Below are 25334 nucleotides of genomic sequence, written 5' to 3'. Positions count from 1 at the left end.
TGACCTCCAGCTGTTTTGGCTACACTTTCCATCAAACCCAGAGAGCATGGCCAAAGGTCAGTGACGATGGGAGCTGAAATCCAAAACATCTGGTGGACACCAGGCTAGTGAGGGCTGGAGTAATCTGTTCATACTTGTAGACATTTGGAAATGAGACCTTATTGGATACACCAGTAATGCACCTGTAACTTAAAGAAATTAATATGCTATAAATTAATATGGCAAAGCATGTTCTAAAACATGGAATCCCCTGGAAGCCTTCAGTGTGCAGTCGCAAAAATCAAATGGTGATTTGGTTAAATAAATTTGTAGTATTTTATACCATGTCGGGCTTTTGTGATTTCCCCTCCATGGGGAAGGGACCCACAAATTCCAACTCTTTGAGAATATGTTACAGCAAGTGAAAAAGAAGGATTAAACAAGACTGCAAATCAAGGTTAAAGAGTTTAAGTCTGGTATGCATGGGATCTTGAAATAAACTGTACAGGAGAAAGCACAATACAAATATGAAAATATAAAGAGGTAATGTCCTGGGAGATCTTTCACCTTAAAAAAAATGTCATGGGAAATGAACCTTCATTATTATGCATCTCCCATCAGACAAGGCCAGCAGAGTTCAAGGCTAGTCTCATTTTCATTGCTGCAACAGAAAGAAATTCCCTCCGGCATATAAGAACGGTGTAAGATGAGCATTACTCTTCACGTCTAATCATTTGCTCCCATTACACCCCACATTCATCTGTCAAAAAGAGAACAGAATTCTAACTGGAAAGAAAGAAAGAAAGAAAGAAAGAAAGAAAGAAAGAAAGAAAGAAAGAAAGGCAGGCAGGCAGGCAGGCAGGCAGGCACAAATACACAGAACTCATTTTGAAGGAACTGAAAATCAAGGTTTTCACTTGCCTATGTTCTGTTTTCAAGTGAAATAGGGCACAATGAGAGCACAATTCAAAGTGTTGGTGCTGACCTTTAAAGCCCTAAACGGTCTCGGTCCAGTATACCTGAAGGAGCGTCTCCACCCCCATCGTTCAGCCAGGACACTGAGGTCCAGCTCCGAGGGCCTTCTGGTGGTTCCCTCACTGCGAGAAGTGAAGTTAAAGGGAACCAAGCAGAGGGCCTTCTCGGTAGTGGCACTCACCCACATGTGGCTGCATGACATTGGTATGCCACGTGTACATGCTGTCAGTGTGCCCTGCAGCATGCTGACACCACATGCGCACACTACGGGGCATGAACATGCAGCCATCAAAGAAGTCTGGCGGGGCTCTGCCCTCTGATTTGGGGGGAGGAGCTTGGCCCCCATGGCCCTCCATACTTTGTGCCCATGGTATAGGGCCTTAAAAGCTGTGAATATCTGCTAGTTTTGTACTAATGTATTATTATTATCATTATCATTATTATCGTCATTACTGTTATCATTTTAATGCATGCACTTCAGCTTTCTTTGTCTGGGTTTAGAACATCTGGCCACAATGCCACCCTTCAAATTAAGGGCCAAAAACACAGGTAAAAAGAAAGTCTTTGCTTGGTGCCAATTGTACAATTAAGCCTCGTAATTGTAGAATTAAGAGTACCAGAGCTCTCTAGTAAAGGAATGCATAGGGGACCTACTGATCCTCTACAAAACTGAGGCTCTGAAGGAATCTTGGTAAGCATCTTTCAGCAGCTATGACTTAGAACAATAACCAATACAGTGGTACCTCGGGTTACATACGCTTCAGGTTACAGACTCCGCTAACCCAGAAATATTACCTCTGGTTCAGAACTTTGCTTCAGGATGAGCACAGAAATTGGCGCAGCGGCAGCAGGAGGCCCCATTAGCTATAGTGGTGCTTCAGGTTAAGAACAGTTTCAGGTTAAGAACGGACCTCCGGAACAAATTAAGTACGTAAACAGAGGTACCACTGTACCTTGTGCCTGCTTTGTCAAGATGCATGTCTTTACTTGTTCCTTTCCACATTATTAAAACCAAAACTTACCTAATTTTAAAGAATTTAAATGTTCTTCACCTGCTTCAGTAAACACACACAAACACCTCTGATGCCATGAAATAAAATGTGTGTGTAAATGTGCGAGCCCAGGGCATTTTGGTGATGGAAGCAGGGAATAAATGCCCCATAACCAGGCAAAATGTCTTTCTAAAACCATTCAGGCCCCAGAATTCCTCCATCATTATGCTGCCTGAAGCCAACTGCTTCACTTTGCTTCATGGCACAACTAGTGCTGTGTCTAACGTAGCCTGTTCAAACTATAAATTTGATATTTTGCAGACTCAAAAGTCAGTTCATACATATTTCTGCATTTTACTTCCAAAAGAGAACAAAGAACGTGCTCCCGTTTGTTTCCTGTTAGGCTTTGCTGTTGGCTTAGTTTTTCCGAGTATGAGCAAGAGAAAAGCAGATTAGCTACTAACACTACCGTTGCTGCTACAGATCTGCATAATGGATGAGACAGTTTATGCCGTCCCTGTTTGTTCAGCTCCTCAAATCAACCAAAAAGTATGATGCCCGGCATTTGAGTCCGTGTCAATGTCATGTGAAGGACTATCATTCATTCTCACATCTCTACAGTTGCATGGTGGGAGTGCAGATGAAGTTTCTAGAACCAGACATGGCAGGAGACATATGGCTGTTGCCATAAAAACCATCACTGCATCACTTCCTCTTGCCCATATTAAGAACATAAGAGGATGTGTGCTGGATCAGATCAAAAGTCTGTCTAGTCTATCACCATTTTCCCACGGTACCCACAATTGCCTCTGGGAACCCCACAGCAACACATGAGGGCGATAGCCATTTCCGGGGCTTTTTCTTCAGCCAGAACTTGCCAGAACTCAGTTCCAGCACCTCTCAGGTGGGTGCCATTGTCATCCTAAGAAAATGAGGGAGGGATTCATGTCGAGTTCTGTCACCTTTTTTTCTAGAAAAATGGCACTGGCCCACTGTTGCTTCCCAGCAATTTGTATTCTAAGACATACTGCCTCCTCTGAATCTGATAGTAACCTATAGCATAATTTCCTGAAGCACCAAATGTGTGATGTGGCATTGCTGTGCTTCAAGTTCTCCAGGCCTCACAAGTTGCATCGAGGAAGCAGAGTGGCTCCATGATGTGTGACAATATCACATTGCACATTTTTTTTGTATTTTATGCATTTATTTGCAACCTGCTCTTCATTATTCATGCAATCCCAGAGTGAAGAATGTTAACATACCAAGAAACTACATGACATCTAAATACAACTCAATATAAAATCAAACAATATACTAACAACATAACCACATCTGCCAAGCTAGGACTTAAGTCAAATGGTTGAGGGAATAGCCATGGTTTTACCAGGCATTAAAGCCCTATTAGCATTAGTGCTGATAGCACTTGTTGTAGAGGACCAACTAAAGTTGGAGTGCCACTATTGAAAAGACCTTCTCATGAGTACTCTATCTCAGAGAACTGTGACACCCATGAAAAGGGCATCCTGTTGAAGTAAGAGTAGCGAAATCGCAGCTAAGAAGCTCAAATTATATATGTGACTGACACCCTTCTTTGGAAATTAAGCCAACGTCCAGATTTTAACATTCAAAAACTTTTCATGCTGAAACTTATAGATGAATCAAAAATTATTATTTACAGTTGCATGCTTATCTTAGAATGGGTTTATAGTCTCTTCTTCTAACTTCCAAGCAACTTTATTTTCCCCCTTTTCCAGAGCTCAGCATTCAGCCTTCTGTATCTCAATTGCAGCTCCTATGAGAGATTTCCACTTTTACCTTCTCCTGCAGCTTTGCTCTCTTTTTTTCAAGCAGGAAAGAAACACTCCAACACTCTATACAACTTGGCAGTGTTCACAGTGGATTCTAAAACACAGTCATCTTGCATCACATAAACTGGAGTCTCTCCTTCACTAGATACCTCCCATGTGACCAACGTTAGCCAATCACATGAGAGATACTAGAGGACTCTCCAGAATTCAGTTACCAACCAATCAAATTTAAACACATATTAAATGCAATTTAAATGCATACAAGCATTTGCAATTTCAGTGAATTAAATTACTATACTTAACACATCCCCCAATGACTTCAAGGTCTAGTCAAGTCTATAAGAAAGCTGGTGGTCTTTCAAGCACATGGATCTCATGTCATCTAGGGCAGGCATCCCCAAACTCAGCCCTCTAGATGTTTTGGGACTACAACTCCCATCATCCCTAGCTAACAGGACCAGTGGTCAGGGATGATGGGAATTGTACTCCCAAAACATCTGGAGGGTCAAGTTTGGGGATGCCTGATCTAGGGCTTTATATATCAAAACATGAACTTTGGATTGATAGCCTATATTGGCAGCTAGTGTAGATCTTTCAATACTGGTGTTCTATGTTGACGAAGAGCTGAGCTGTCACCACAAGCAAGTCTGGCTGTAGCAGTGTGCACTAATTGCAACTGCTGAACTAGATCCAAAGGCAGCCCAGGTACTCGAGATTAACATGGGAAAGAAGAAGATGATACAGGGCTGCTATTTGTAAGAGCCATCATGTATCTGTGATAACGTCTAGTTCTAAGGCATGATGCCTTGAAATGCTTGGGATAGTTAGAAATGCTGAAGGATGAAAACCAGCTAATTGGAATGCCGAGGGGAGTAAGAGAGCAGCTGGGCTGGAACTCTAACCTCACACAGTGTCTCTAAATCTATGGCTACGAGGAAAGGCTGAGTGGAAATAGATCCCAGGAGGTAGGAAAGCTAAAGGGTGGAGACACTCGAGACAGTAAATTAATTACATGCAAATTTACTTGTAGCGGGGAATTCCAGTCTGCCCTTTTACGTGGCAAGCTCGATTGGGACAATATTTCATGCAAGGAACACTGCAGGAAAGTGAACACTTCTTTAATGAATCTGTTGTTATACAATAAAGAAATGGAGTCCAGTATGCTTTTCCAGAAATAGCCTAAAAAATATAATAGCATAAGAGCAGGTAGGGGATGGCAGTCCTAAGGACTATGACAAGTCTCTCCAAGCACCAGACTTTTGTACAATTTTATAGAAATACAATCTTCTCTTTCTTTTTCTGTCAGAGTCATTCAGTAGATTCAGGAATACCAAGTTATCGGGGAATAATTCTCACTGAACTCAGTGGGGCTTCCTTCTGAGTAACTATGTGCTGTAAGAGTTATGGGATTTGAGAATTCTTGAGACTTCCAGAAAGCCATTTTCAATCTAGCCATTCCTAGTCTACATTTCATCATTTAGAGAATGGCTATCCAGCTTTTCAGGTAAATACCTCACCCACATAACATAACATTTTAAATATTAAAGCAAGATACAATAATATCATGTCATGTAAAAGCATCATGAAATAAAAGCAGAACAGAAGCTCACAGCCAGGTTTCATACACACATACAGTATACTGTATATAATGAATGTGTCTAAAAGGGTTAGGTAAATAAAGAGTTTTTCATTTGGTGATGGAAAAACATCCAAGTTGATACCAGAGAAGCCTTTCCTGGTGACAGCACAGAAGAGTTGGGGCATCTCAGCCAAGAAGGCTCTGTCACATGTCACCACCAGCTTCATGTCTGAAGGTAGGGTGACCAACAGAACTGCTTCCAAGGCAGAACTTAGTAGCCACAGGCTTGGGTGAGAGCCAGTGTGGTGTAGTGGTTAAGAACGGTAGTTTTGTAATCTGGGGAACAGGGTTCGCTTCCCCGCTCCTCCACATGCAGCTGCTGGGTGACCTTGGGCTAGTCACACTTCTTTGAAGTCTCTCAGCCTCACTCACCTCACAGAGTGTTTGTTGTTGGGGAGGAAGAGAAAGGAGAATGTTAGCCACTTTGAGACTCCTTAGGGTAGTGATAAAACAGGATATCAAATCCAAACTCTTCTTCTTCTTCTTCAGGCAATCTGGTCTCAAGTCATTTAAGGCTTCATATCAGGGTGGATTATGACCTATAAACCACTACACAGCTTGGATCTGAAGACCCATATTTCCCTGTGTGGGTTTTGAGATCTTCAGGGAAGACCTTCCTGTCAGACCTATCATCCTCACACACGGACTTCGGTAATATGGCACCCTGAGTGAAGACAAAATTTGGTGCCACCCCCCCCCCCATATTTTCAAAATAAACCCTTTTGGTACAGTCACTTTTTATCGATCTTCTCAGTAAGTACACGTACAAATATAGGTAGTAGTAGTAGTGCCCACACCACCCTAAATCTGGTACAGCATGGGCACATTTGGTGAGGACACAGCAGAGGGCCTTCTCAACAGCTACCCTGAATTGTAGCACTCCTTTCCTCAGGAGGCTAAGCTGACCCACCCTCTGCTCAACTTTCCCGGCAGGCAAATACTTCTTTATTTAGACAGGCCTTTGGCCGCTAAACTGTCTGTTGCAACAAGGTCTTTTAATGGTGGTTGTTGCATATTGTTACAATGGTTGTGTGCCCCCGCTACTCACTTCCAAGTGGTGGCAAGATTCCAGGGCATTCCAGGAGCTCACCCTAGGGTCTGTGTGTGCTGGGCCCATGGGTTAACCCGAGCAACGCGGTCCAGGTCTGGTCCCAAATCCAAGGATTCCGCGAGGAGTCAGTCTGACAGGGCCAAGGCAGGACACAAGGCAGGAAACCAGGCTAGGTCAGTCACAGGGTCTCAGGCAGGTTCTAGCAAACAGCAATGTGGCTGCCGCAACCTGGGGCGGGATCCGACAGCCTTTTATCTTTGTCGGGGTAACGGCCGGTCCTGATCCCCCGGTGACTCACCTCCCTGTTTCGCCTGAAGGCAAGCACTCCTCCTGTGAGTACTCAGGTCTCTCCTTCTCTCAGACCTTAGTCTCTGCAGCTTGGGAGATGTCGGTGGGTTACCAGACCCAGGGGCCGCCTCAGCCTCTCCTGACCCAACTGGTAGTGGAGCAGCTCTAAGTGATGGCCCAGCTGAAGGCAACGAGGTAATCCCTGCATCTGGAGCCAGGGCAGGCTCAGGCCCCTGACTCGGCTTAGCTGGTGCTTGTTGCAGGGGAACCTGTGCAGACTGGGGCTCTTCAGAATTAGGCCCCAGACTCAGTTCAGATGCCGCCTGAGGCACAGGATCTGGTATGGACTGAGACTCCTCTGGTTCCAAGGCCGAGGCTGAGTCCCAGGCCATCACACCATGTCCCACTGAAAATCAAGATGTGGCGGAGGCTGCTGTAGCTTTAAGAAATATGATGTATTCGCATATTTACACCTGAATCTAAACAGAGCGGGTTTGCCAGCTTGGGAGCTAACTGCCAAGTGTTGCAGTTGTTCTAAAATAGTGGCTTCTGAATGGAAACCAAAAGTAATCTAGCCACTGCATTTTGGACCAGTTGGAAGTTTACAAAGTCTTCTTCAGATGCTGCAATAATTCTGGAAGTTAGCAGAGCAGGGAATGCAATGGCTAAGTTAGCTTTGTCCAAAAGGGGCCATAGCTGGTAAAGCAGCTGTAACTGGAAATAGGCACGCCTAGCCACCTGAGTCTTCAGCAACAAGGTTGAATCCAGAACGCTCCCCAAGCTTTGGACCCCAAGGGAGCACAATGCCCCACCTTAGAACTCAGAACACATAACACCTCTGTCTGTTCAGAATTCAGCTCCAATTAATTATAGAACTCGCTAGAAAAGAAAGACGGAGGGGAGACACAAACAGTTTATCTTTTGCTGCCAGGTCATTTCATGGAACAAATAGTAAAATAAAAACCTGAAACAACATTATTATCCCAACCATCTTTCCTTGCCTGCCTGGAATTAATAGCACCAATATCCCAACTGCAAGGAAGTGGAAAGTGCAATAATTTGTTCAGGTGTTTAGCAAATCTCTATAAGAAATTACAAAAAATTAAGATAGAAACAAAGCTATCCTAATCTTATAATTACTAGATGCGGTCTCTGAAAGATATCGCATAATGTGTAGTAAGCCACATAGCAAGTCATTAATGTGACATTGTTTCTGCTAATTGCTTACAGTGATATGATCAAATCACTGGTTCTGATTTTAACAGATAATGGAATTAGCATCTGGATCAGTAAAACCACCAGAATAGATATAATTGCTGTAATTGCTTAATGCATAATAGTCAGACATGTTATCATCCAAAATTATACCTAAAGGACATCTCCAGAGGACATCTATAAGCAAGTCATTATAACACTGTGAATCAGAGTTTCTGGTGAAATTTTTTAGTTGTTATTATTTCCCTGCCTCTGTTTCATCCCCCTCCCCACCCCTGAATGATGGAATTTAACCTGTTTTTCAAAATTGGAAGCTACTGCGAGGTTGGCAGGAGCAGGGACCGAGCAACGGGAGCTCACCCCGTCGCGGGGTTTCGAACCACCAACCTTCTGATCGGCAAGTCCTAGGCTCTGTGGTTTAACCCACAGCACCACCCGCATCCCCACCCAGGTTTGAAGGTTACATTACAGCAAATAGATTATGCTCGCCTAGCAACACTCCCCCCTTCACAAAAAATTAAAAAATAAATACCCAGCTGGAAATGAAATTTCTTGTGATTGGAGAGATTTTTTTTGTATTTTTTTAAAAAAATTGTCTTGCCAGGAGGACCAGACCCCTTAAGGTTATAATGAACCTCCCCTCCTTCCCTGTGGGCCATTAAGAAATGTGTAATCTCCTCTATGCAGGTAGTGTTTCTACAAGCTGGATACAAACAACAGCTCAGTGTGAAATAGTGTGGTCTGAAGAGCAGAGGAATATAGGAAGCTGCCTTATAATGGGACAGACCATTGGTCAATCTGGCTCAGTACTGTCAACACTAAATGACAATAGCAGGGTAGGATAGCTGAGGGGGAAATCACATCTGGCAACCAATGTGCCCTTTTGTTTTCAGATAGTACACTTGTAGACGAGTCTAGAAAGCCTGGGACACAAATTTTCACGGCCGTCTAGATGTTACTGTCCATGCCCTGAGGCTGCAACAACTTGAGGTCATCCCTCAGGCTTTAACGAGATGGAGCTGCAACAAACCTGAACTAGTTGTGGCATCTGCTTAGGTTCCTATGGTATATGAAGATTCCTGCTCAGAAAAAAATCATCTGAAGATTTGTGTGGAACTCCAAAACCACTGTGATAAGAGTAGAAAAATTCACTGGGGTTCTTCAAACTGCCGTTGTTGTGCACAAACCGGGAAGCTATAGAGATCCACTGTCAACATAAATTTGTATAAGTGCATGCCCGCCCAAAATGAGATCAACACGAGCAGGTCTTCTTAATGATAAGCAGCCTCGCATAAAAAGCGTGGAGATACAGCATTTCAACTAACACAGTCCCTTTTTCCGGAAGTCATTTCTTGCAAGTCCCAGAACGGATCTCCATTTCCAAAGTATGCCCAAAGTTAATTCACTGTTTAATTATTTCCTCTGATTTCACATAACAATGCATGTTCAGCTAATTAGAATTTCAGACTGAGTGTTTATTTGCATTTTTTTACCCCCACGATCAAAAAAAGAACCAAATAATAGATCATCTTAAGGTGAGGCATTTTCTCTGACTCAATTAAAAAGCAAAGATACACTATTTCTGTTGAACATAGTAACCATTCTTTATAGTGCAGAATATATTCATTACTGATAACATTCACGTCCCATTGCCTTCTCAGAAGAATGTAACTAAAAACTAATTACCCTGTAGAATAATCTCTTATCAGCTTCATGCATTTCTCTTGTAACCCACCATGGCTGCACCGATAGACAATGAGGGTGGTCGGTGCCATCAGAAGCATGAATGAAAGCTGTCCCTATTACATACACACAACACAATGGAAATAAAGGTTTTGACGCCAATCGCGTTTTAGGGATTCATCGCTGCTTGATAATGACAGCATCTGAAAAGTGCATCTCTAAATTCCGCATAGCCAGTGCCAGCTCTCAACCCAAGTCTCCATTTCTGAATGGACCACTGTTGCCTCTGTTCTCATTCGGTTTCCCTCTCCTTCTGGATCCAAACATGACAACCACCCATAATCAAAGTGCAAGGGACATGGTGGCTTCTGTTCCATCTCCTCACCATCTCCTCTGCTTGCAAACAGAAAGACCCATGTTCAGTTCCCAGTAAGGCTGGGCAATATCTGGCTGTCAACATTGCAATATATCACCAGCTAAACGTTGCAAGATACTGAGATATCATAATGTCCAAAATAAGGAGGGAGCTGGTCTTCAACTTTGTGATGTATCACCAGCTAAACATCACAATATACTAATATATCGCAGTGTCTGAAATAAGGATGAAGCTATGTTGAGGCACCGGCTGGCTTCATGGTTTTTCTCACATTGTGATTTTCGCATAGCGCATGCACACACATTGTGATTCACAATATATTGCCAGGTCAAAAATGATGAAACCAATATGGACTTGAAACCGATTTTGGATTATATATCACCCAGCCTTAACACACATTGTGATTCATGACATATTGCCAGGTCAAAACCTATGAAACTGATATCACGATATGGACTTCAAACTGGCTTTGGACGATATATTGATATATCACTCAGCCCTAATTCATATAATTTCCAGGTAGGGTTGGGAATGTTCCCTGTCTAAAACTTTGGCCACCCACTGCTTTTCGGGGTAGACAATACTGAGCAATAGAGACCAATGGTCTGACCCAGTATAAGGCAGCTTCCTATGTCCCTATGTATGTTGAACAGCAGCAGGGTCAGGAAGTTTTGAGGTTTGGTAAAGAGTACCTGCAGGGATATGTGGGACTCAACAATTGACCAACTGTGCCAACCTACAACTCCAGCCCTGAATTCAGTTACTTGGAAAGTATAACATGAAGATGCAGGGTGGGTCCACATTCGTGGTTTATAACATTATTAAATGTATTAGTAAAATCTGATACCACAGAGCAGAGAAACTGCCATTAAAAATTGTAGAGTGTTATATTTAATAACGTTTAGAAGGTCAATGTAGATCCAGCCGCAGACTTCAGAGCTTGCACTACTTTGCTTTTCTGAAGCTGGAATCCTAGGCAGGGAGCACGCAGCTTGCATGGATTTGTCTGGAATTTTGTCCTCTCAAAACTCAATGACTTCTCAGAATCCTTTCCATCCAAAAAGAGTGAGTATTCCCAAACTTGAGTGGCACACTCATCTGCTGCTCCCACGCACACAGATAAAGAGACCCTTCAGTCTTTCACAGTAAAAATGACTAGGCTAGATAGGATTTTGCTACTGGTCACATAACGGAGGCTCAATTCACTCATTTAATTTACCACACAGAGGCAGCTCCACATAGCAAGCAATTTGCATGAGTGGCTCTTCACACACTTCTAGCTATTTCAACTACATTTGAAAGTGCAAAAAGAGAAAGGAGGGAGGTACAATATACTCAGAAATAAGCCAAGGTCATTTGGGAAGCCGTCTTATTATTCACACAAATGGGTTGCCAGGTGGGAGCAGCCGTCAAGCAACTGAGCTCCAAATTGACAACGGCAACTTTGGCAAGTGAATTGGGGCACCCACGCTATCATTTGCAAGAGAAGTGTCGTCTTAAGAAAAACACCTGGATCCTTTGCAGGAAACGAGCACATTGTGTACAAACTGAAAACAGACACAGAACATCGTTGTGGTCACAGTGTCAGGCTAGAACCAAGGAGACCCAGATTCAAATCTTCACTCGGTGGGTGGACTGGGACCAGCCACTGTCTTTCAACCTAATGAGGGGGGGTCTCAGTTCCTTGGAGGAATGTGAGAAATAAATGAAATGAGAGAATGAAAGGAGTGGCAATAAATGCACTGGTCATTTGAAAGGTCTGAGCTCCCTTTTGTTGCAACATGGCTGCTCTTCTGGAGTTGTTAATAATAATAATAATAATAATAATAATAATAATAATAATAATAATAATAATTCTCAGCATTACAGTGGTACCTTGGGTTACATATGCTTCAGGTTACATACGCTTCAGGTTACACACTCCGCTAACCCAGAAATAGTGCTTCAGGTTAAGAACTTTGCTTCAGGATGAGAACAAAAATGCTCTGGCGGCACAGCAGCAGCAGGAGGTCCCATTAGCTAAAGTGGTGCTTCAGGTTAAGAACAGTTTCAGGTTAAGAACAGACCTCCGGAACGAATTAAGTACTTAACCCGAGGTACCACTGTACTACTACCGCCAATTATTATTAATTTTAGGGCTATTCAGGAGTAAATTTAACTCTGTCATCTTTTTTCATGATTGTGCCTATGGCCCCCAACCTGATGCCCTCCTGATGTTTTCAACTATAACTCCCATGAGCCTTAAACAGCACAGCTGATGCTGCAATCTGGCTAGTGCTGATGGGAATTATAGTCCAAGCTATCTGGAGGACACCAGATTGGGGAAGGCTGGCCTACACTTTCAGAACCATTACATGGCCAATTAAAACTTACACGAAAGTTATTATAGATGTGTATTCATGTATTACAAACGCTAAATGTCAAATGTAATGCAAGGCAACTGAAAATTTAAAAAACCAATCATATTTGATATGGGGTGCACCAATTGATTTGTAATATGTTTGCTCCTTTCTCCTCTAAGAGTTTTATTCTTACATCCCTTAAACTACTTTCACCATGTTGAAATATTAAAAATAAAAGAAACATGTATATTTGTCCATTTTTGTATCGGGAAAAGAATTGGATCACCACTGGCTCTCTGAAGAAGCCAGACTGCTCTCTGCATCAACCTGGCAGCGGTCATTAGATTGGGTTGCTGCAGATGGAAGATGCAAGAATGCAGGACCACTCCATCAGCACAGCTGAGACACAAGCATCTTCAATGAATAAACCGAAACTTGCAACTAAGAACTTGTATGAGCTTACGCTTTTCCTCTCCCCTCCCAATCTGTCTTCCTTTTGTGCCATGTCTTTTTAGATTATAAATCTGAAGTCAGGGGCAAACACTCTATCTCAGATAGAGATGGAAATACATATCTGCCATGTCCTTTCTTCTCTAGAAAAATTGGAAGCATTTTCAAAACAGTTGGTGAAAGAGGCAACAGCATCATATGTTAGAAGTGGGGCGTTTTGATCTTGAAGAAAGAATGCCAAGGTAAGGCAAGGACAGAGCACAAATCCCAGACAGGGAAACATTAAGAAGAGATGCATTACTCTGCATTGAAAATTTAATTTTCTCAGGAATAGTGATTGACATGCACTGCAATCAAATTCCCTATACCAGACCAATAATGTTTCAGTGTGTACCTCGACATGAAAATCCTCCTTAAAAGCATTCAGAAGATGCTAACAGGATTGGGGAACCAAGTGTAAAATTAAAATGCTGGTGTCTCTTCCAAGGCTGAGTGAACCTGACAAAAAGAAAAGAATCCTAACCAAAGATAAGCCATATAGCAAGATTGCATCCTTCCTTCCGCTGCAATCCTAAATGAACCTATCCAGAAGTCTCCATGGATGTTTGCTCTCCTGCGAGGATCAAGTCTTGCTAAGCTTGAGGGTGATCTTGTGGACAAAAACGAGTTGTCCTCACAACTCTACTCATGGGAGAAATGTGACAGGCAAGCCAGGAGATTGTGTTGATTGTGTTACAATCTTGGAGCAGCTCTGCTTTCTGATGCAAGGGGCTCCCTGCTCATCTGTTCATTCCCCAAGAATAGCCTAGTGCAAACTACAATAAAAGCGAATAAGAAAAGAACGACACAAGCTTTCAGTTCTTTCAAAGATAACCAAGGCCACTTCAACACAAATGAAATTGGCCCAAACGCAGACCGGCTTCCCCAGCCAATTTCCTGCCATTCATATTCTGTAAACCTTTGGAAAGCTGCCAGTCAATAGAGGGTAAGAGAAATAAAAAAACTGTGCTGAACTTTCGCTGCCCTCCTTATTTTCAGGACACACAATACAATATTGGGTTAGGCCATGCAATATTAGGTCATTCTAAGGCAGCTTGAGAGCATGTAGAATTGGCTCAAGGTGAATTGTGAATTCACACAAACTGGGGAGGAAGAGGGGATGGCAAGTGTGGACGAAAGGGCAGGCATAAGCTGTATTTCCTCATAAAGTTCCTATGTCGAACATTTGCCACCAAAGCTTCCCATATTCAGAGTGGTCAGACAGCTATTTTTTAAATGTGTTTTTGCATTTCAAAAATCAGTTGGATATATAAGGGACGAGATGATCTTTTAGATATGTCATGGAGCTATCTGCTTGGGGGGGGGGGAATTAATCCAATTTCACTTGTGAAAGGAGGCACAATGCAGGTGACCATAAGCACAAACACAAATCTCAAAATGACAGTCAATAAGTCAATTTCAATGCCATTAATCCACTCGGTATCATGCTAAATGCAAAATGAGTTTATAAGCTAAGATGAAAAAAGAAAGAAGGGCACGAACAGAGGTGCAAAGCCACTTGTTTAAACTGAACTGCAGCAGTGCAAAGCATATGCTGTTCCAGGATAGTTTATTACCTCTGTTTAGGGAAGTTTTTAAAGTTTGATGTTTTATTGTGTTTTTACTATCCTGTTGGAAGCCACCCAGAGTGGCTGGGGAGGCCCGGCCAGATGGGCGGGATATAAGTAATAAATTTATTATTATTATTATTATTATTATTATTATTATTATTATTATTATTATTATTAGCTCTGCTCATGCATTACTCACATGCAGTGAGTGTCAGTGCTGATGGTGGAGCAGGGCCACACTTTTTCACCTTGTCCCCAGCAATTGGGCCTTCTTTCTGCAGCTGCCTTGCGCACAGGGACCCTGTCCAATCAGGACAGCCAAACAAGTCATTGCACTGAATAAGTTATTGGCACCAAGTCAGTTGAAATCCACCTCCTCTGGGAACCAGCATTTCTGAATTCTTTCCTTTTGAGGAAAGTCTCCTAATTATGGCACCCTAGGCTTTAAATGCAATTTCAAGGATGTTATTTCTGCAGCTTTGAATTGTGCTTTCATTTTTTAAAAACCATTTGAACTACTTTACAGGCATTTTTACTTTCTACATCCAATCGCCTTTTTTAAGCCTTGGAAATGCCTGTGACTGTGTATGTGTTATTCTACAGAGGAAATAAACGTGAATCATTGGGTAAACAGCTAGTCCATTATGGTGTCTGCTGTCAGACTCTTTGCGTTTTGCATTTTCTCTCTCTGTCTCTCTCTCTCATTAGAGAGGTTGTCTGTCTGATCAGATAACTCAGCAGCCAGCCATATTCATCACTTTGGAGAACACCTCTCCCCTTCACACCTGAATATGTAGGTAAAAGGTAAAGGACCCCTGGATGGTTAAGTCCAGTCAAAGGCGACTATGGGGTGTGGTGCTCATCTTGCTTGTCCAGTGTTTGTCCACATAAGCTTTCTGGGTCATGTGGCCAGCATGACTAAACCGCTTCTGACACAATGGGACACTGTGATGAGTGCACGGAAACGCCGTTTACCTTCCCACTACAGCACCAAATACCTTCCCACCTATTTATCTACTTGCATTGTACTCCTGCTTGGTTGGCAGGAGCTGGGACAGGGCAACAGGAGCTCACCCCGCCTTGGGGATTCCTTCTAATCGGAAGCCCAAGGGGCTCAGTGGTTTAGACCACAGTGCCACCTGCATCCCTCTACCTGAATATGTGTCTCTCTCCACCAGCCATTGGTTGCTTCCAAAATAGTGTACAGTGGTACCTCAGGTTAAGAACTTAATTCATTCTGGAGGTCCGTTCTTAACCTGAAACTGTTCTTAACCTGAGGTACCACTTTACCTAATGGGACTTTCCTCTGCTGCTGCGCCGCCGCAGCGCAATTTCTGTTCTCATCCTGAAGCAAAGTTCTTAACCTGAGGTACTGTTTCTGGGTTAGCAGTCTGTAACCTGAAGCGTCTGTAACCTGAGGTACCGCTGTACTGTCCAGAGTATGCAGACCTTCCAAGGGTCCCAATTTTCCAGGGATGGCCTGATTTACAGAAGCCGTCTGGTTTCTGATTTGATACCGGAATGTCCCACTTTTCCTTAGGACACACCTATTTTCATCAGAGAATTGCTGGAGGGTATGGAGTTATGCGACCCCTGAAGCCAAGGATATAAGTAACTATATGACCCTTGGAAGACGTATGAAGGCAGGCGTGAATTTAATTTTTTTTAAAAAACCCTCACAGTTTTATTATGTTTTTATATATGTTGGAAGCCACCCAGAGTGGTTGGGGCAACCCAGTCAGATGGGCAGCATATAAATTATTAAATTATTTGTTGTTGTTGTTCTTGTTAAATAGGATGTCTCTATTTTTTTCGGAGAAATGTTCCAAGGTATGGAGGTTGGTGTTAAGCATTCATCACTCCCCAGTGAGCCCCATAGCCAGAACCAAAGCAAGGTTTTGCACAAATTCAGAAGTCAGCTAAATTCTAGAATTTCACGTTATTTTCAATTTGCCCTGATTTTTTGGGTCGTTCAAGAGCAATAAGCCTGAATCCCAAAGGCTCGCAAAACTAGTTTCACTGTTCTTAGAATGTGGGCTTCGAGAGTTATAAAAACATATTGTAAAGCAAGAATCGGTATATGCATTGTATATATAGTATACACTGACAGCCTTTTCTAAAGCCCCTTAATCCATAATTGTGGATTTGACTTTTTCTACAAAATTCGTAGAACTGCTTGACAAACGCACTAAGGGGAGCATCATGGGAAAAGTTAGGGCCTCTGTACACGTGACGTGGGTGGCGCTGTGGGTTAAACCACAGAGCCTAGGGCTTGCCAATCAGAAGGTCGGCGGTTCGAATCCCCGCAATGGGGTGAGCTCCCGTTGTTCGGTCCCAGCTCCTGCCAACCCAGCAGTTCGAAAGCACACAGTCCAAGTAGATAAATAGGTACCGCTCCGGCGGGAAGGTAAACGGCGTTTCCGTGTGCTGCTCTGGTTCGCCAGAAGCGGCTTAGTCATGCTGGCCACATGACCCGGAAGCTGTACGCCGGCTCCCTCGGCCAATAAAGCGAGATGAGTGCCGCAACCCCAGAGTCATCTGTGACTGGACCTCATGGTCAGGGGTCCCTTTACCTTTTTACACGTGACACTAATTATGTCACTTGCAAATGACACATAAATGCCCAAGTCTGAGATGCCATGCTGGCACTCCAAGCCATAGAAAGTGGCACCTTGAGGAAGACGATGTATGTTCTGCATAACAGATGGAGGTGTTTAAATGGCCTCTCTTTTCTACTACTCAGATAGGGCTGCAAAGTTCCCGTCCTTTTATCATCACATTCATTTTTAAAGCGATACTTTAATAAGGAATGCACCTGTCGACATTTAAGCGCAAATGTCTGTAATTCCCGAGGACAGTTCTTAGGGGCAGTCAAATCCTCCGGAACAACCTAATTAAGAGAAATTCCAGTGGCTTAGAGGAAGAACAGCCAGAGGCCCAAAGCTAGGCTGAAGCAAAGGCAAAACACATTAAGGGCTTTACCCCTATTTCACTTCTATTCTCGCGTGTTATTTAAAAGGCCATTAAATGGGTCACTTAAAAGGATGTTGAGCTGTAACGCTTCACTTGGTTTGCAGGAAATGGGAATGAACTGCGTAAGGCGACAATGCGGACGACAGATGAAAATGCATAAAGTCCTTGCTGGAGAAAGCATTCAAAGAAACTTAAATTGGACAAGCTTACCAATGATCCAAGCAACTTTTTTTTTTTTACATGCAGCTCTAAATCAACCCGTTGCTTTCTTATTTTTGGAGGCAGAACTTGCAGTTTAGCAAATATCCAGCGTATTGACTTTGTTCTATGCTACAGAACACATAGCATCCTTCTGTTTTTCTAAAGCATCACCAGTTTGAAACATGCCTGGGACCCCCTTCCCAGCCAAGAGACTTCGCATTTAAATTCAAAATTCGCTCTTTCCAAAGCAACACATGAATCGAAATTCAGTCCCCCTTTGAAATGGGCACTTACCCTGATTTTGTAATGCAGCCAAGTAATGCACACAAAAGTCCAGATTCTGTATGCATGTATTAGTGAAAATAACAAAAAAGATGCATTATATTGGGGAAAGCTGATTTGCAAAAACATGTACATTGGGCAAAATTGCCTAAGAAAACATGTATATTTGGAGATATCTGCATGAAAATGCTGGAGAATATCCAGGAGGACTTTAAAAACAGCAGCCCACAAACTGGTGTGGAAATGTGGATAACTGATTTTAAGACTGGAAAAATGAGGAATTCATAGACCGATGGCTTTGCCCATTGCTATCTGCCAATGTCTGCCACCAGCCTGACTTGACAATTAGGACACCATGAATATGTCAGCAGTACTAGTCTAAGGAAAACAGAGATGCTCCAGACCTGGAGGGCTAATGGAGCTGTGTTGCAGGGCAACATCGTTCAGCACTACCGACGATTAAAGTGAAGAGAGAAACTGACAAGAGAGGAGTCTGCAGAAGCGATGCTGAAGGATCCTTGCTCCAATAAATCGCCTGCTATCCTAAGTCTTCAGGGCCCAAGATGAAAATCTGTGCTGCATTTCGTCAAGAGGAGATGCAAAAGGCCAGCTCACATGTAAAGTGGAAAATTAATGTCAAGCTAGCTACAAAATGGCACATTCGACCATAAATATCAAGAGCTGCCTTCTGACAGCACTAGCTCTAGAGCATATTGAACAAATAGCAACACAAAGCCTACGTGAAAGTCTTGGTTGAAAGTATGAGGAAAAACAACACTGAAAATGGCATCATAAGCTACCGTATTTTTCGCTCTATAAGATGCACCCAATCATAAGACGCACCTAGTTTTAGAGGAGAACAAGAAAAAAAAATTCTCTCCCTCTCTGCACAGCGCCCCTTCAGCAAAGTGGCAAAAGAAACGGAGCCCCTTCCGCTTATCCTCCCGCTTCGCTGAAGGGGTGCTGCGCAGAGAGGGAAAGCTGCGCAGCGTCTCTCGTGCCTTCAGCGAAAGCAACGCGAAGCCTCCAGAGCGCAGTGGGAGCTCCCGCTGCGCTCCGGAGGCTTCGCGTTGCTTTCGCTGAAGCCACGGAGCCTGCATTGGCTCCATAAGACGCACACACATTTCCCCTTACTTTTTAGGAGGGGAAAAGTGCGTCTTATAGAGCAAAAAATACAGTAGGTGGGACTTGTAGCCTTGTTTTGCCAATTTCACATTTTGTATCCAGATTCATTATTTTTCATTATTATACACCTTTATGCTTAAGCTCCATGTATTGTGAATTTGCCCCTTGGAGTCATGCAATCTGAAAGAGTCCTGAAAAATTTATAGTGGAGAAATTGAGGGTGTAGTGGTGCCCGCCCTGTAGAACGCCCTGTTGGTTTTTTCAAGCCAAAAGTCAGAGGAATTGGCCACCCTCCAGGTGCCCGACTTGAAACCTTGTTGACCCCCCTGTCAGCGACTCCTGGCAAGACCAAGGCGAGGTCTCAATCGGCGATTCTTCTCAACGTGAAGAAGAACACACCACTTCACCCCTCCCATTCCCAGGGAGGGGAGAGAGACAGACAGAAATGTATTTACATGCCTTTATTTCTGTCGTTCCAGCAGTACAGAGAAATCGTGACTGCTCTCTCTCATCACCAACTGCAGAGAGAGAATAACTCCTCCCATGTACTTCCAGTACAGGGTCATGTGACACTCTGAGCTAACATCCGGTGCTCAGTGCACTGAATAGACCGTCCCTCGTTCCCACGGTACAGTCTCATAACATCAACATCCTGTTTGGCATTCCAGCCACCTGGAGCTCGCTTCTGCATTGCTCCTTTTTCGTAACACGCCCTACCATCAGATGTCAAGGAAATAAACCACTCCCTGACTTTTAGAAAACATCTGAAGGCAGCCCTGTTTAAGGAAGTTTTTAATATTTGATGTTTTAGTGTGTTTTTAATATTGTGTTGGAAGCCGGCCAGAGTGGCTGGGAAGATCCGACCATATGGGCGGGGTATAAGTAATAAATTATCATCATCATCATCATCATCATCATCTGGCATGGGATAGTTAGCCTCGCCTTCCTGCAACTTGTAAAATTTGGTAGGGAACATGATGCTATAACACACTTGGATGCATGTGTGCAAAGATCTCTGGTGGGTTAAATTCAGGAATTTACCACTACCAGAAAATGTTGCAAAAACAACACAATATTCCTCTCTTCGGCATGTGGGTCAAGAGCTGTTGTGTGCAGACCCAAAGGTTTGCTCTGGCTTGCTCCGGTTGTGCAAGTAATGCTAAACTATGGTTTAGCACTACGTCACACAGGTAATAAAATGATTCCTTCTCTGACCCGTCCTTAGTAACGTTATTGTAACTCTCATTGGTTTTGCAGTTGTACTATAGGTAAATTCACGCCATTTTTCAGAGAGTATTCCTATTGCTATGGAGTTCAGATAGACCTATTATAGTCTAATAATAAATAGCTGCATCTGATTATCCCTGCAATCTACAAACTGAAATACAAGACACGAATCCCACATATTATTCATAATTGTAGACTCCGCCCCTCCAAGTAACAGGAGCAATATGGCTTAGGCTTCTGAACAACAATAACCCAGAACAGGATGGTATCAAAGTTACGTTTTATTGAATTACGTTTTAATTTCATATAGAAATATATTAACTGAATGTGTTTTAATTGGAAGTAGCTCCAAGGAACAAGGTCTAAGGAAGGTATAAATGCTTGCAACATTGAAGAAAGAAGAAAGATCATGTTAAACCCATCAACATCCACACCAATTTTCTGTATCCGCAAGAATCAAGGCAACTTGCGAGTTAGCAATAAAGTCTATTAGAAGTTATCTAAGACAGGATTTGCATAAAGGTTTCAGGTTGCTGATCTGAAGAAGGAAACGGCTCCTTTTTTCTTCCCAGGCGAACTCAATCCAGCAGGGAACTCACAGCTTTGCATACTGTTGAAGAATCGTCCCCAGCTTCTGGCTCAGCATGATGTTTCCTTTAATTTTCAGCTTACCAGAGATGAATGCCTACAGCAAGCAGAGTGGGGGGAAAACAATTAAAGAGGCTGTCTCTGCTCTTCCAGAGTTGCACTTTTAAAGAACAGTTACAAGAGAATGCGACAACGAGGAATTAACTGGGGACGGGGGCGGCATCTGCTGTGGACAATTGGGGTCAAACCTATCGAATCACCAGGAGTTGTTGTTTCTTTGAACTAAAGGAAAGGAATAGAATAATTCTGAATGGTGATTTTGAAGATCTGGACCATTCCAAAGTTAGGAGTGTAGAGCTATGAGACTGCAAATTCTCATATTGCCCACTGCAAAATATTACCATGGATAGAAAGGAAATGCAGCACATTAGCACAATAAGTCATCAATTCAGCAACGCTGATGCTCAATTCTTAGGCTATACATAACCAGTCGTAACAGCATGCAGAACATGAAGAGGCGAATTCTCAGCAATGTATCACTTTTAGGATGCACAAAATGAAGTTGATTTTTTTATATATATATAATAATATTTATTGCTTTTCCAACAATTTAAACAAAATAAACAATACAATACAATACAAAGACACTACATAATATAACATAAAAACACTACATAACAATAACACATTAGACTAACAAAACTAAATAAAAACAATTTAAAACACACCAAACAATTTCATTATCTTATCTTTCATTCACTTATTTCAGCGACCTCCTCACACCTCCCTTTTTGTATTCCACTTCTATTAATTGTTTCAGCAATTCCTTTCCATCTTCCTCTGTTTTCTATCCAATCTAGTTATACTTAATTCCTTGTCACATTTCTACTAAAGCCATATCACTTCATTTCCACCTTTTTCTAACATTCATTAATTTTACAGTATTTCTGTAAATAGTCTTTAAACTTTTTCCAGTCTTCTTCCACCGACTCTTCTCCCTGGTCTCGGATTCTGCCAGTCATTTCCGCCAGTTCCATATAGTCCATCAACTTCATCTGCCATTCTTCCCGGGTGGGTAAATCTTGTGTCTTCCCACAAAATGAAGTTGATAAACCCACACTATTATTGTTAAGCATTATGGCTTGGTGCACACTATTCTGTCATGTCTAGGCTTGCCTTAACGTCTGAAAAATTCCAGACATGCCAGGAAATTCCAGACATGCCAAAGGCCTGGTTGAAGATGAATGCTTTTGTCTGGTGCCTAAAAATATATAATGAAGACACCAGATAAACCCCATCCCACAAATGGGGATCCACTACAGAAAAGCTCTGTTCTTGTGTTGCCACCCTCCGGACCTCACGTGGAGGAAGCAAACGAAGAAGGGACTCGGATGATGAATGTGTTAGAATTCCTGCTCCGTGATTGCAGTCATGGGATTTTTGTCTTTCACATGACGGTCTATATTTTGACTCCACAGAGTGGGAAGTGACGGAAACAGTATGTTTGTGTTACTGTGTTCCGTGAAGTGGGACTATTGTCCTTTGTTCTTTTTCTCTTTGCTGTCTGATGCTAGAGAGAGAGAGGGAGCCATGTTGCAGTGCTCCGTGTGTGTTTATATGTAAATAAAGTAGATTAGCCAAAATGCTGAGTTGCTGAGGTCTGTCACGCAAGTTGCGCAAACTCTGCAGATCCCTAAGTGTGCCGGTGTTGGTTGACATTGGTCGCTGTGATGTTCGGGCTGAAGAAAGCTTATGAAGCTCCCGAACGATTGACCAGGAGGGAGAGAACATGCCAGTCGGGCATGTGTCTCTGCCAGGGTCCTGCTCAAGTGTAGGCTGAACTCCTGACAGATTGCAGGGGCCAGGACACTTCATATGGGGAGAGGTGAGCCTTCAGGTATTGTACATAGCATTGTAACAACTGAAACAAGATGTCCAAGATGACGAACAAATTAGGTATTTTCTTAATATGGGAAGTTGTTGGTGCCCTAGCCATCCTTTGTTTAGGCTTGTTGCTTTAGCATCTCTTAAGCACCTGCAAATTAAAAGTCATCCCTTTAATACATGAATTCTGCATCTGTACCTTTTGTGGGTTGATCTTGCCTAGCACCAAATCCACGAAGTCGTCATCCGACAAGCTGAAAATGATGTCAGCCTTCCCACGGGCTGGTCCCTGGTACACGTCTCCGGAGCCATTCTTTAAGTCTATGGCTGGGGGAAATTGATAAGAGTTTTAAAAAAATGGGAAAAGCAAAAACTGAATGTTACATGCTCCCTTAAGAACATTTTTTTATCAAGAAGAGAGTCATACAGAACATTGGGAACTTAAAAGATACAAGACAACAGTGGTTAACAGCAATGAGATTAATTCCTGAATTTAATTAGTCTGAACTAGCAAACACACAAACACACCAGAGCTCAACATTATCAAAGCAGAAAAAAGACAAAAGCAAACATTTCTTTTATCACTACACCCAGATTCCCAACCATATAAGTTCCTAAATTATTTTAATTTATTAACACAGAAGTAATGAAGTCTACCTAATTACGTGCCTCCCGTTCAGTCATCTGAGTTACCTGCTGCGGGGATGCTCCAACGGAGAGTGGCTCAATTTATGAAACTCGTTATCCCCAGGCACTTGGGTCCTTTGAGCCCCCTCACAGTATGACAACCTGTTCGGCTTTCCGCCATATCCTGCAACCTACCCTCATTAAGCATCCGAGTGAAGAGGTTGTACATATGCTTTAATAGCTAATTACCTGGGGAAATTGCTTCTGCTGAAAAGTGTTGGCTCAGAATCTCTGCGAGTTGCCTCAAAACGTTTATTTCCCAGGCCATTTGAGATGCGGTGCCAAGGGGGTGGGGGCACACAGAATGCTGCTGCTGCTGCTTGGAGAAGGCAGTGAAATCCCTGACTGGAAGCAGGTTCAGAACATACAACATGAAGTATTTCTTCACTTAAGGAAGTGGGCTCTGGGCTGGCCCTGCTCTCAGAGTTACAACTGTCCATTGGCTCCACCCCAGGACCTCAGTGCGTTAGGCAAATGGGGGAACCTTTGAATTCAGCTGAAGGTGACAGCCAGTGTGGTGTAGTGGTTAAGAGCGGTAGTCTCGTAATCTGGGGAACCGGGTTCGCGTCTCCGCTCCTCCACATGCAGCTGCTGGGTGACCTTGGGCCAGTCACACTTCTTTGAAGTCTCTCAGCCCCACTCACCTCACTGAGTGTTTCTTGTGGGGGAGGAAGGGAAAGGAGAATGTTAGCCGCTTTGAGACTCCTGAAGGGGAGTGAAAGTCAGGATATCAAATCCAAACTCTTCTTCCTCCATGGGACCCAAACTCCACAATCTATTCATCTGAACATGTATAGGTTCCTGCTTCAGACCTTCTGGCAACGTGCAGAAGGTCTGGGGGGTAGAGCCTGTGAGGAAAGTGGGGTGTCCATGTTCTTCGAATATATGGAGCTTAATTTCTGGAGTGGGCTAATAGAATTCACTGCCACAAGATGTGGAGATGGTTTTAACTAAACTGGTGTATGAGCAAAAGCCAGCAGGACAGAGGCGGCAACAACAACAACAACAACAATAATAGTAATAGTTTGTTGTGGTTGTTTTTTGAAATTGTTTTTATTGGATTTTACAAATGTAAAGTTCTAACAACGCCAAATGCATATGCATATATAGAGATTTCTCTGAATCGCGAGACTTCCCACCATCCCCCTTCTGGGTCCTATTGTCAACATTTTCAGCTGCATATAATTTCATAATCTATATTTTGCATCTGTCCATATTATCCATAGTGCTTGTTACATTACAAATGTTATTAGAATCCTGCTAATGTTTTCATCTGCTTACAGTGGTCTCCTAAATAAATTAAAAAATTTCCAATTCTTTCTTGTGGTGGTGGTTGCTTTCTGTTGTTGTTGATGCTGCTGCTATAATTATTATTTTATGTGCCACCCACCTGGCTGGGTACAACACTGAATTCCTCCCAATAGGTCTACTTTGAGTGAAACTTAGTTAAATACCATGCTATGTGTACAGAATCCTGGGCCGTAACAGGAGAAAGGGCAGGATAGATCTAACAATATAAATAAATAAATGCCTGTATAAAAATGGGTTTTACAGTTCATCTCTCCCCTCTCAAGCACTTTCTATACTATACTGCTGCAGTTAGTAGGAAAGATGTAATCTTTGATTGGTACTCTCAAGCAGTCTCTCCCTGGAAAATGAAGAGGAAGACAGACAGATACTAAATTTCTCTGTCAGTACAGGAAGTTATCTGCTCAGATAGAGGACGTATATCGCTTATTACCGAACTCTTGTGCTTGAAAAAGTCACAGCTGTAAAGATAATAGTAAGTACTTCAGTATCGCCAAGTTCAATAGTAATATGCTGGATTCTTTCCTCTGCATCCTGCTAAAAGGGTTACCAAGTGGAACACAAAATTGCCTGTAAGTGTACGAAGGCAGCAGCATATTCTGTATGGATTTTCCCCAGAGTAGTTATTGCAAAAAAGAAAAGAAAAACGAA

The 25334-nt window shown here is 42.7% G+C and overlaps 1 protein-coding gene across 1 annotated transcript in view; it reads right to left on the bottom strand.

The window, feature by feature from the left end:
* Positions 1 to 20479: 20479 nt before the first annotated feature.
* Positions 20480 to 25334, bottom strand: part of HSD17B4 (hydroxysteroid 17-beta dehydrogenase 4) — a 72611-nt gene continuing 67756 nt past the window's right edge. Inside the window, exons 23-24 of the mRNA XM_053407897.1 lie at positions 22888 to 23015; positions 20480 to 20901 (exon numbers count right to left, since the gene is read on the bottom strand). Of these exons, the coding sequence (XP_053263872.1) occupies positions 20812 to 20901; positions 22888 to 23015 (218 nt within the window). The 3' untranslated portion in view covers positions 20480 to 20811. The remainder of the gene's footprint in view (positions 20902 to 22887; positions 23016 to 25334) is intronic.

Source organism: Podarcis raffonei, chromosome 11 (assembly GCF_027172205.1).
Source record: "Podarcis raffonei isolate rPodRaf1 chromosome 11, rPodRaf1.pri, whole genome shotgun sequence".
In the NCBI taxonomy this organism is placed as follows: domain Eukaryota; kingdom Metazoa; phylum Chordata; class Lepidosauria; order Squamata; family Lacertidae; genus Podarcis; species Podarcis raffonei.
Note: the sequence above shows the minus strand (reverse complement) of the source record. Positions and strands in the feature narration are given on the sequence as shown.